General features: G+C 49.2%; 6 protein-coding genes across 8 annotated transcripts; 3 read left to right on the top strand and 3 right to left on the bottom strand.

Moving 5' to 3' along the window:
* Positions 1-526: 526 nt before the first annotated feature.
* Positions 527-1,628, top strand: FVEG_00432 (maf-like protein). Its single transcript, XM_018886900.1, has 2 exons — positions 527-798; positions 853-1,628. The coding sequence occupies exons 1-2, from the start codon at positions 616-618 to the stop codon at positions 1,477-1,479; spliced, it is 810 nt and encodes a 269-aa protein (XP_018742558.1). The 5' UTR covers positions 527-615; the 3' UTR covers positions 1,480-1,628.
* Positions 1,629-1,967: 339 nt separating this feature from the next.
* On the top strand, positions 1,968-3,017 carry FVEG_00433 (hypothetical protein). 2 transcript variants are annotated; one of them, XM_018886901.1, is made up of 3 exons: positions 1,968-2,268; positions 2,368-2,566; positions 2,622-3,017. In XM_018886901.1, exons 1-3 carry the CDS (start codon positions 2,163-2,165, stop codon positions 2,665-2,667), a joined length of 351 nt encoding a protein of 116 aa, XP_018742559.1. In that variant the 5' UTR covers positions 1,968-2,162; the 3' UTR covers positions 2,668-3,017. The 2 variants fall into 2 exon arrangements, with proteins under 2 accessions (XP_018742559.1, XP_018742560.1); XM_018886902.1 differs by having other exon boundaries at positions 2,056-2,268; positions 2,373-2,566; positions 2,622-2,941.
* FVEG_00434 (threonyl-tRNA synthetase) lies at positions 2,747-4,506 on the bottom strand. 2 transcript variants are annotated; one of them, XM_018886904.1, is made up of 2 exons: positions 3,312-4,484; positions 2,824-3,245 (listed from the first exon to the last, which is right to left on the bottom strand). In XM_018886904.1, the coding sequence occupies exons 1-2, from the start codon at positions 4,429-4,431 to the stop codon at positions 2,935-2,937; spliced, it is 1,431 nt and encodes a 476-aa protein (XP_018742562.1). In that variant the 5' UTR covers positions 4,432-4,484; the 3' UTR covers positions 2,824-2,934. The 2 variants fall into 2 exon arrangements, with proteins under 2 accessions (XP_018742561.1, XP_018742562.1); XM_018886903.1 differs by having other exon boundaries at positions 2,747-4,506.
* A 353-nt stretch (positions 4,507-4,859) lies between these two features.
* Positions 4,860-8,557, top strand: FVEG_00435 (hypothetical protein). Its single transcript, XM_018886905.1, has 2 exons — positions 4,860-5,246; positions 5,300-8,557. The coding sequence occupies exons 1-2, from the start codon at positions 5,082-5,084 to the stop codon at positions 8,282-8,284; spliced, it is 3,150 nt and encodes a 1,049-aa protein (XP_018742563.1). The 5' UTR covers positions 4,860-5,081; the 3' UTR covers positions 8,285-8,557.
* On the bottom strand, positions 8,516-9,678 carry FVEG_00436 (NADPH2:quinone reductase; the record flags this gene model as incomplete). Its single annotated transcript, XM_018886906.1, has 4 exons — positions 8,516-9,045; positions 9,096-9,404; positions 9,455-9,590; positions 9,646-9,678. The coding sequence occupies 4 exons, from the start codon at positions 9,676-9,678 to the stop codon at positions 8,516-8,518; spliced, it is 1,008 nt and encodes a 335-aa protein (XP_018742564.1).
* Positions 9,679-10,309: 631 nt separating this feature from the next.
* On the bottom strand, positions 10,310-11,691 carry FVEG_00437 (hypothetical protein; the record flags this gene model as incomplete). Its single annotated transcript, XM_018886907.1, has 2 exons — positions 10,310-11,203; positions 11,254-11,691. The coding sequence occupies 2 exons, from the start codon at positions 11,689-11,691 to the stop codon at positions 10,310-10,312; spliced, it is 1,332 nt and encodes a 443-aa protein (XP_018742565.1).
* Between the last annotated feature and the right edge of the window lie 279 nt (positions 11,692-11,970).

The following is an 11,970-nucleotide window of genomic DNA, read 5'->3' as shown; positions in this document are numbered from 1 at the left end:
AGAGCTATTATGTGTGCCTGAAAACGGGTTAAGGCAACAAGGCAGACAGTAATAATGGAATTCAACAATATTGAATATCAACAGACAATAAAGAGCTACTACTCCACACAATTCATACTTGTTACATTGATAGCGACGCCTCTGTGGTGCCATTGTTCTTACAAGCTCTGATTCTCATGCATCGAACTTGAAAGGCACCCATGATACGAATCAAAGCAGATCGCCTGCGCTATGATCGCTCTAGATGTATCATGAAACCTGTACTTTGGACAATATGAATAGTTAAATTCAAATCGATCTGGTGATTTCCAGGAGTATATAGTTAGCGAATAGGTGAATGCACTTGTCTTTGAGGAATTATGCATACTTCAATTCCAAGCTCTGAACATTCAACTCATGACCAGCTGAGGAAACGTGATTAATTGCCATGATGAATGAAAAGTCGCTACGAGGGGCAGCTTTAGAGGCCCAGTCAAACGGGGCGCTGCTAAAGCTCAAAGCTCCCATTATTCAACCCCACATTGACCTCATTATCAAGATTCAGATCTCATCTTAGGTACTGTAACCTTTACAACTTCACTCCACCAACACGAGGGATCAAAGAAGCCAGACAAAATGGCTGACACACCAAGCGAACCACCTCCTGACTATGAAAAGTCCACCGCCACTCAGAGCACCCCTCAGCGGTCCTTACGGAAAGGTCCTATACCGCTAGATCTCCCAATTCTGAAGCACCTCAACGGCAAGAGAGTGATTCTTGCATCTGCCTCACCACGAAGAAAGGCATTGCTCCAACAGGTGAGCCAAAAACATGGGAGTCAATACCAATGGCCTTTTTCTCACAAAACATAGTTTGGCCTCACAAACCTCGAGATTCTCCCATCCACCAAACCCGAGAATCTCGATAAGGCTGCACTAGGTCCTTACGAGTATGTAGCTGCAACTGCTCACCAAAAGTGTATGGACGTTTATACTACCGCACTTGAAGTTCATCTGAAATCTATACCGGATCCTGATCTCGTCATTGCTGCGGACACTGTTATCGTTACCAAAGATGGTCGGATCCTGGAGAAGCCTCGAAGTGAAGCTGATCACATTCGCATGCTAAAGCATCTGCGGGACCAGAGAATGCACAAGGTCTTGACATCGATTGTAGTAATCGCTCCAAGAGAAGACGCGAGACATCCGGGCTATGTCATCGACACCTACACAGAAGAGACCAAGGTGTACTTCTTGAGTGAATCTGATGGTCTTCCTGATGATGTGATTGAAGCATATGTCAAGACTCGTGAGGGTGCGGATAAGGCTGGTGGCTACGCTGTTCAAGGCGTGGGCGGCATGTTACTTGTTGAGAAGCTTGACGGAAGTGTCGACAACGTTGTTGGACTTCCAGTGAGAAAATGCATGGCTATGGCGGAGAAAGTCATATTCAGACAGGAAGAGGAGGACTTTGAGGGCGAAGGCGAGGAAGAGGATTAGATGTTAGGCAAGAATAGAGGATACCAGGGAAATAGAATGGATACTCATGCAATTTAACGAGCTACACAAATGTGGCTTGACCAGTCCCCATTTTGCCAGTCCTCTATCTCTTCCTGGCTTCTTCTAAGTTGCTCGGGTTTCCAGAAGCGTTCTTTTAAGCTGATAGGTGCAAAGTGGTTGTATCCCGTCATCGTGGACCCAAGGTCTCAGCACCAGAGGACATATGATACCCGCTCCTCATGACTACTTTTGACTGAGCTAACAGAAAGATTGCATTAATAAGAACAAGCTGCCTTTGTAGTATTGAGCAAAGCAGTCTGAGCCTCATGGATATACTCAGAACGGTAGAGTGAAGTCACATAATTACATAATTACCATGACTAAATTAAAACATTGGTGTTGCAGATCAGGAACAACCAAACCCAAGACATGATTCAATCGTCAAACCAGGAGAACGCCCGCCTTCCATATTGGATGTCAATATGCAAGGACCAGGCAGACTAAGGGTCCTGTAGTGTCATTTTCACATGGAAAATCCGGGGACAGCACCCTTGCACGTCATTTGCGACCTACATATCCTCTCTCACATGAAAGTTCTATGCGCATCTTGACAAATTTTGCACGTTTGTTTGTTTGTTTACGTCTCACTACCCTTCTCCTCATTATCACTACTCGGCCAAATAATGTCGTCTCCGAATAACAAGTCTCCCGCCAATGGCGATGCCGGTGCTGCCGATGAGAAACCACGACTTACTGAGGAGGAAAAGAAGCAAAACCATATCGCATCTGGTATGTGAACTATTTACACGTGATATCTACTGTCGCATGATATCTGAGATACTCCTGAGTGTATCCTTGAGATGATATTCGCTAATGCGCATCAATCAGAGCAGAAGCGACGACAAGCGATTCGTGAAGGCTTCGACCGCTTAACCGAACTGGTGCCTGGCTTAGAAGGACAGGGGAGATCCGAAGGCCTGGTTCTGAAGCGGACGGTTGACTATATGCGTGAGCAGCTCTCAGAGAGGAAGGCCATGGTTGATCGCATTGAACAGGCTGGCGGTGATGTCGATGAGAAACACAAGAGGTAAGTCGGGTGACCACTTTACGATCAACAAACCAGGTACTGACTATCTTTCAAGGGCCCTATATGAACAGGCGACGAACCCAGGTCGTACTAGGGGATGATTACGCACTTGTATGGTCTTCACAGCTACCGTACGTCAAGAGCCCGAACAGACTCAACAGCCTGGGGTATTGAAACGATGGAACTGATTGACTGTCGCATATATGATATCAGCACCTGGCCATCCGAAATCGCGATAGCAATGAGCCGCGCCACAATGGCAGCGCCGCGCTATCAGCATGACTAGGGAAGAAAGACTGATATAGAGACTATTGTATCATACAAATGTGTTTTTACAGCTATTATTACATGACATCACATCTCTATGTCTAGGCAAATGTGTCTACCATGGTTTTGAACCGCTCACGCACCTCCTCTGGTGATAGCATCTCCTTACCCAACGAAACCCGCTTGTTCTCAACATCTTTCTGTCCGATCACGAGAATCTCACCGTAGTTCTTCTCTCTGGCCTCCTTGATTTTCGCACCCAGAGGCCGTGCACTATCATCTATATCAACCGACAGCCCAGTTGGTCGAAATGCGTTATCCTGACTAGGAAGTGTGCCGTTCTCAAGCTGTTCATAAAGTTGGTCGTTGTTACCTACCAGCACACTGCGCACTTGTCCCGCCCATTCGACAACTGGCTCGGCAGTGTTAATGGTGAGAATGATGACTTGTCGGGGGTTCAACCAGAAAGGCCACTTGCCATTGTACCTCTCGATCAGGAGAGCCATGAGACGTTCAACCGAGCCCAGGACAGCGCGGTGAATCATAACAGGACGCACGGGGCCATACTCATCGAGTAGAGAAGCATCCGTGGTCGTCTCGCCTCTAGCTTCATATTCTGGCGCAGGGGCCTGATACTCAAGCTCAAATCGCTTGGGTAGTTGAAAATCAAGTTGAATGGTCGCCGTCTGATGTTCCTTTCCATCCGAGTCTGTGAGGACGATATCGATCTTGGGTCCGTAGAAAGCACCATCTCCCTCATTCACACCCCATTCCATGCCTGATGCGTCCAGAGCTCGCTTCAAGGCGTTCTCGGCCTGGTCCCACTCCTCTTCGGTACCAATGTAGTGATCCTTTGGCCGTGTGGAGAGTGCCAGTCGATAGTTTGAGCCAAATCGCAGGACAGTGTACACCACCTTGACAAAGTCTAGAGTCTTCTTGATCTCCTTCTCAACTTGAATTGGTCGGCAAAAGATGTGTCCGTCATCCTGATGAAAACGCCGAACACGGGTGAGTCCACTCAATGCGCCGGAAATCTCGTTTCGATGGAGAGGACTGAAGTCGGCATATCGAATTGGAAGATCTCGGTAACTGCGGTTTTTGGAGGCGAAAATGATGCAGTGGCCGGGGCAATTCATGGGTTTTAGACCATAATCACCCTCTTCCTGCTCGTCTGGCTTTAGTTCCTTCTGGTCACTCCCACAGCATCCGTCATGTTGCGCAGGCGGCGGTTCTGTATTCCCTCTTACAGCATACATGTCGTCGGCATAGTTTTCCAAATGACCTGACTTGGCCCATAGTGACTTTTTGTAGATGGTCGGCGTAATAACCTCTTCGAAGCCATATCGCACGTATTGTTTTCGGAGAAAGTCGACAAGTCGGTTGAAGATTCGCGAGCCATTCGGTAGGAATATCGGGGAACCAGGGCTGTAGATCGAGCTGATAAAGAGTTCTTGCTTGGTGCCGAGTTTACGATGGTCGGGGGGTTCTCGCTTTTCGGTCTTTTCAGAGTAGAATCGGCTACGGGAGATACATTGCGGGCACGTCCATGGTCTTCTTGATGTATTGAAGGCCGCTCGGGCAGTTCTTGAGCAGATCATGGCCACTTCAGCATGCAATGGCGCGTGATAGATCGATATTCAATGCTTTTGTGGAAATATGACGATCCAAAATTCACAAACCCACCTGAAATCGTTCCATGGGCGCCTGCCAGCTTGTTGCTGTTTAAAGCCTAGCGGACACCCACGGGCCGCTACTCTTAGCGGTCAGCTATCGCTATCGGCAGTCGGTGGACATGTCCAGCTCGTCTAGCGGTTAACAATATAATACAGGGCGATGTATTGCATATAAACCTACAAAGAACACAGTCTTACTGATAATTGGTAGGCCAAACTCAGGCAGGTCAGCTCACATGCAATTCCATATATGAAAGGTGAGATCATAGGCTGGATGTACAGTCCCTTTGTTTTATAGTGGTTATGGACATTGTGGCATGGGTCTTTGGGTCTTTGTGACCCCTCCCCAACGCTAACAACCTAATGGAACCCCGCCATCCATACAAACAGAGCAACTGCGTGAGCATTGGATCTCAACTAGCCAAAATTCACGACTCTTCTTCATACCGTAATTTTTCTTCGCACTTACACAACGAGGCCCTCGCCCTCTTAATACTCTGTTACCATATCTAAGCTCCTTCAGTCCTAACTAGTCCTGCGGCTCCTACGGACATAAGCCGCTGCTGGCTCTCACCATGAGCTTCGCTATCGAAGTCCCAGGCGATGCGAATCCGCTGTCTTTGCAGTCGCTTTACCAGACACTGCAGTCAGCCACCTCAACCGATTATGCGCAGCGTCAGACGGCAGGGCAACAACTAACATCATGGGAGCTCCAACCAGGTTACTATTCTTCGTTGCAGGTGAGCCTATGGCCGAGATCGAGACTCTTTTCAAGGCACTAACAATCTCGCAGGCTGTCTACCTCGACAAGTCCCTCGCCTACGAAGTTCGATTTCTCGCCATTATTCAGCTCAAGAACGGTATTGACCGCTATTGGAGGTTGTATAACCAGGTCAAGAACAGTATAAAACCAGAGGAGAAGAGCTTGATACGCTCGCGACTATTCCAAGGTTCTATCGAGGAAGAGCACACCAACCTTGCTCTACACAATGCTCTGGTGGTCGCGAAGATCGTTAGAATCGATTATCCTGGTGAATGGCCAGATGCTATGGGCAATATCATTGAACTACTCCGTTCATCGCGAAATGGCAACCAGAGACATCTTCACGGCATCCTTGAGATTCTACTACGAGTGGTAAAGGAATTGGGAACCGCACGAATGCGAAAGAACCAGACCGCTCTGCAATCAGTCACCCCTGAGATTGTTCACGTTCTAAGCGAAGTCTACTCAGAAAAGTCCCAGGCATGGATGGGCTTCCTTACTGGTGGGCCGGGAGGTCAGGAGGAAGTCAACCTGGCTATGCTCAACAGTTTACTTGCTCTTCGAGTCCTTCGTCGACTCGTTATAATGGGCTACGAGCGCCCCCACAGTGACAACACCGTTGAGCAATTCTGGACTTTGTCACAGAACCAGTTCGGGCAGCTCCTCAACCTTGTTAGCCACGACTCGGCAGTCCCACCAAATTATCAAGAAGTTGTTGGCAAACACTTGCTCCAATTTACCAAGCTGCACATTGACATGGCAGAGCAACACGCTGCCAGCTTTGTGTTTCTTCCCAACTCCATCCCATTGGTGCAATCATATTGGGAGTTGGTTGCGAAGTTTGCGGAGGTATTCGACAAGTCTGGCGGTATCAGACAAGGCCCATCAGAAACCGGATCTGCAAAGTCCAAGGTCGAGGGCCCTGTACTAGAAAGACTGGCGCTCAAAGGACTTCTCCTTCTCAGGTCATGCGTCCGAATAGGGTTCCAGCATGTCCAGACTTTTAGATGGCGAAGCCCAGAAACAAAGGCCGAGCAAGAAAAGGCTAAGAACCTGATCAAATCGGAACTTTTGAAACCCGATCTCGTCATTCAAATTGTTAACTCCATCATCACCCATCTCTTTGTCTTCCGTAAGTCGGATCTTGAAGGCTGGGAAGAAGATCCGGAGGAGTGGGAGCAACAGGAACAGAGCGAAGGAAATGCTTATGAGTGGGAAGTAAGGCCATGTGCTGAAAAACTGTTCCTCGACCTTCTCACAAACTATAAGGACTTGCTAGTCCCTCCGCTATTGTCTTATTTCCAGACAGCACAAGATCCCCAGGCCGATATTGCTACCAAAGAGGCAGTGTATACTGCAATGGGCCTCGCCGCTGCTCATGTTCACCATGTGTTTGACTTTGATGCCGTTTTGGCTTCAACAATTGTCAATGATGCACGTCTACAAGGCGGACTCTGCAAGGTCCTGCGACGACGAATCGCCATCCTTGTGAGTCAGTGGGCTCCTATCAAGCTCGATGACTCAAGCAGGCCAATTGTCTACCAAATTTACCGGCATTTCCTCAACCCTGAGGACGAGACCAATGATGTGGTTGTCAGAATTACAGCTGCCCGACAACTACGATGGATTGCAGATGAGCTTGACTTCAACGTCGATGCTTTCCTGCCATACACTTCTGATGTTTTGTCACAGCTCATCAACCTTGTTCAAAGTGTTGATGTCGATGAGACTAAGCTCGCTATCCTTGAGTCGATTAGAATCCTGGTTACACGAATGGAAGAGCAAGTATCACAGTTTGGAGACCAGCTCATGTCAGCTCTTCCTACAGTTTGGGAGAACTCGGGTGCTGAAGAGTACATGATCAAACAAGCAGTCACATCGATCTTTGCAGCCCTCGTTATGAGCATGGGCCCCGATTCACAACGATATCAGCATTTCATGCTGCCACTCCTCTCTGAAGCAGCCCGCCGAGGATCAGACCTACACCTCCACTTAATTGATGAGTCTTTGGAATTGTGGAATAATATTCTCATGCAGAGCTATGCTCCCCTGGCTCCTGAGTTGGTAAACATTGCAGAACTTGTTCTGCCACTACTTGAATATGATAGTGAGACGGCCTCACTGGCTCTAACAGCTGTGGAGTCTTATATCCTTCTTGCTCCCGCTTCTATGCTAGAAGACCGCCTGCGTCGCCCGACATTGAGCGCCTTGTCTAATATCTTAGATTCAAAGAGCCGAGAACAGGTTCGAATGGGTACGAGTTGCATTGAGAATTTCATCAGGGCCGCTGTAGAGCTTGGCGGTTCGACGGGCGTTTCAGTTATCTTACAGGATATGGTTGAAATCGGTTTTATGAACAAAATCCTCGGAAACCTACATGACGCTTGGGAATCACATCAGACCACAGGTCCCAACCGAAAGGTCAGCAAACTCAGTACTATCACTGAGACAGATTACTTTGCCATTCTAGGACGACTGGCTCTCGCTGAACCCACACTCTTCAGCCAGATGCTGACCAATATGGGTTCGCTTGATCAAGTCTGGGCCTGGCTCTCATCTGAGTGGTTCTCGCATATGTCAAGTATGGACCACATTGAGCGGCAGAAACTCTATCTTCTTGGTTTGACAAGACTTCTGGAATTGCCATCACCTGTTCAAGAACTCGTGTTGAGCAAACTCCAGGACTACTTCGATATGTGGATCAATGTGATTTCCGATCTCCAAGATGGTGTGGCCAACGGGACCGATACCCTGATATGGGGTCCTCTGGAGACCACCGAATATGATACCCCCAAGATCATTGCGGAACGCAACATGGAAGCCAAAGATCCCATCCATACTGTTCACGCCTTCGATTTTGTCAAGATGCGCCTGCAGGACTTGGTCAACAGGGTCGGAGGTGAGCAGGCCTTCCAGGAGCAGTGGGCTGTCAATGTAGATAAAGAGGTGCTAGACAAGTTCCAGCAGATGGCTTCTGGTGTTCAGCAACAACAACAACAGCAGCAGCAGCAGTAAGATAATATCATTGGACATGGGATTAGAGTAGCAGAGGATTACGATGATGAAATGGGAAATGATACACCAGGGATTGCTTTGCATTAAGTAAGATTAGACCATTGTTAACGAGTTCATACAAATGGCTGAAGATTACTACGAAGTCCTCTCTCAATGGTTGTTAACTCAGCCAGTTGAATTTTCAGTAACATGAACCTATCTCTTCGGTCACATATCGCATACAGCCGCCATCTATAGCTTGCTCTGTCCCTCCTCAGGTATCTTAATAACGACCTTACCCCAAGTCCCCCGGCCACCAAGAGCCTCCAGCGCGGCCCCAGTCCTCTCAAGACCAACAAACTCCTCATCGGTATACTCAGTACCCCTGAGCTTACCCTGCTTAACAAGATCCATGATGCCATTCCACACCTTGGGTATCGTCTCCCTCTCGTGAATAGAATAAGCACCCCAGTGAAGTCCAACGATAGAGATGTTCTTGAGGAGAACCTTGTTCATGGCAACCTTTTCGATCTTGCCAGCTGCGAAGCCGATAACAAGAATTCGACCGTTCCAGGCTGTGCACTTTGTAGAAAGGTCGATTAGACCGACGGGGTCGTAGACGATGTCGACTCCACGGGACTTGGGAGTCAAAGCCTTGACCTTAGCGGGCCATGTAGCATCGTTGTAAGAGATGACATGGTCGGCGCCATAAGACTTTGCAATGTCGAGTTTGTGCTGTGTAGAGGCTGTCGCGATAACAGTCGCGCCAAAAGCCTTGGCCACTATTTCATGTCAGTTCTTATTCTCATCACCACTTCTGAGAATCTCATACCTTGAACGGCTGCAAGACCAACACCACCAGCTGCAGCATGGACAAGCACGTAATCGCCCTTCTTGACGCCCGCTCTCACAACCAAAGCGCCATAACTTGTAGGCGCAGTAACAAACAGACCAGCCGCCTCCTTGAACGACCAACCATCGGGGACAGGCAGGAGTGTCTCTTCTTTCGCCTTGATCTTTGTCGCAAAAGCGCCCTGGGATGCGCCAAAGACTCGCGATCCAACAGGAAACTTGGGGTTGGAGCTCTTGGGTGTGGCGATGACAGTACCTGCGAATTCGGCGCCGGCGATCCAGGGAAAAGCTATACGGCGTCAGTATGTTGTGGGTGAATACTTATGTAGATGAGCTTACGAGGTTGGTTTTGATATTTTCCTTGGATTTGTAAGATGTCGAAGAAGTTGGCGGCGGCGGCGTGGACTTGGATGAGATATTCATTGTCTGTGGGCTTGGGATCGGGGAGATCTGAGACCTGGAGCTGTTCAGGGCCCTTTTGGATTTGTTAGAATATTTGATGGAAGCGATCGGTGCCATTGGAAGCTCACCTTGAGGTATTCGGTGATTTGGATGCCGCGCATGATGGATATGGCTGTTATGTATCTGGCTGGGTATTATGAGTGAAGTTCCGTCCTTAAGGAATTGGATGTGATCAAGAGTTGACTCAGAAACCACAATATATAGTTTACGTAACAAATGGAGGAGAAATTAGAGATGTCGCAAAAGGGAAAAGAAAAAGAAAAAGAAAAAGAACAGATTTAATAGCTGACGTCGGTTACCTTGTCGCAGCCAGAGTCTGGGGTTACGCGGGGAAGAGATCCATGAGCCGAGGCATCTTCCCCCGGCGATCGGCCCCTACTTTTTAGTTAATTGATCGATAGTGGACTACGGATACGGAGTACATACACCAATAATGGATTATTACATCAACGTTGATGATGTCCCTATTAGCACTCCAGCCTCATGAGTTCAGCTATAATCAGAGTCATGACTAATTACAAATCACATTAAAACAGGCTGTAATCGAAGCTCGAACTACTCTCTGTTCCAAACCTGATATTTATGACCACACCATGCTTCACCTAGAGGATATCTCCCCAATCAACCTGTGTTGCTCGGCTTGTCTCGCAGTCCTGACTCGAATGCCCCTCCCAACTGAAGTGGGCAACCATTGGATTCTAATCCCCAGACTCTCCGCGCTGGATCTGTAGCTCAAGGTCCGCTAAGCAATTGCTCAATGGCACCCTGAACACTTCCACCACTTCGACGCAGGGCCGCGACATTGCGGTCAAAGTCAAAGAAACCCATATCATTAAGCTGGCGCAATTGCTCAGCGTAGCGCTCTTCCGGAGGTCGGTTATCAGCAGGAGCCGCAGGAGCCGCAGGAGCCGAGTCCAATCCACCACCACCAAGCATTTGCATCATCTGCTGCATCATCTCGGGGTTCATGCCAAAAGGGTTGTTGGGCTGTGCGCCAGCTCCCGGAGGAGGGAAGAGCGCAGCGAAAGGGTTCGCGGGAGGTGGGCTAGTGGTTGAGCCCTGCTGTGTACCACCTTGGCTAGGCGTTGTTCCAGAAGTCTGCGCACCAGCCGAACTGTCCGTCGCTCCTTGGCTGGGTGTGTTGCCTGTGCCAGTCTGTCCCGTCTGTCCCGCCGCTGTCTGTCCCTGACCGACAAGTCCCTCGAGGTGCTGCATCAGCTGAGCCATGTCAGGGGCGCCTCCCTGTTGGCGTCCCAACATGCCTGAGAGAAGTGGGTTAGCGAAAGGGTTTGCCTGGCCTTGTTGACCTTGCGTATTTCCTCCGCTGGCTGCGCCCTGGGGTGTGGTATCGGTAGCACCAGGAGCTGGGAAAGCTCCAGCCTCTCCTCCTTGCATGCTTCGCTGCATACGCATAGCCTGGCTCATCATCTCGGGGCTGCTCATCATCTGTCGCATGAATGGTGATGTGATGATTTCTCGGGCGTTGGGAAGATTTCGAAGCATAGGGTTCGAATCGATTAGCATATTGATAAAATCGGGGTTGTTAAGGGCTTCGTTCATAGATTGTTGAACGTTGGGATCGGACATGAGTCGTTGAATTCGTGCCTCATCCATTGGAGCGCCCATCTAGAAGTATGTGTCAGCGACAGTCGAGATCCACAGGGCATCATACGTACACCACCGTCGGGCCCGAACATATCAAGCCCAGGAAGTCCATTCCCAAATCCAGCATATCGAGCACCAGTCAAGTTGGCAAAAGGCTGGTTGGCCGTGCCTGAAGCCATGTTGGTCGGGGCGGGAGTCGATGTGGAGGTATTGGCGGCGGGAGTTTGGTTGGGCTGCTGATTGCTGGCAGCGCTCTTGACCATGTGGATTGTATTGTTGTGCTTAATCTTGTATGTGCTCAGGGCATCGTCATTCTTCATTACTCGGCCAGAGTAGATTAGACGCTGTCGTTCAACGGGAATGTTCTCAAAGTCCTCTCCAGCAAGCTTAGTCTTGAGGTCGAGGACAGTTGCTGTATCGTTGATAGTGATGCTGTGCGTGCTGTCCGAGGAAGTCTTCACCTTGAAGGTGATCTGAGAGTCAGCGCTCGGCTCGGGGTTGTCGGCCATTGTGAAGACTGGCGATATGGCGTGGCGTGGCGCGGCGCAACGAGGGGGTTGAGTAGCGATAGCGGGGGGTTGAGGATGGAAACAAGAGCGGGGAGGGAGCTCTTGAGTACAGAAGTAGATTATGAGCGATCGTGAGAGCTGTGTCCAGATATGCTGTTATTGCCAAATAGGTATAACCTATTACCTGGGGATGTTGGGAAGGAAAGTGTAGTCTCGAAGCTAAGACGAGGTTGCAGGCGAAGTTGAAAGCAGGTAAATTGAGCGAGGCCTTGAGAAGAA

This window comes from Fusarium verticillioides, chromosome 1 (genome assembly GCF_000149555.1).
Source record: "Fusarium verticillioides 7600 chromosome 1, whole genome shotgun sequence".
Lineage (NCBI taxonomy): Eukaryota > Fungi > Ascomycota > Sordariomycetes > Hypocreales > Nectriaceae > Fusarium > Fusarium verticillioides.
The sequence above is the reverse complement of the archived record's forward strand: the minus strand, read 5'-3'. Positions and strand labels throughout refer to the sequence as shown.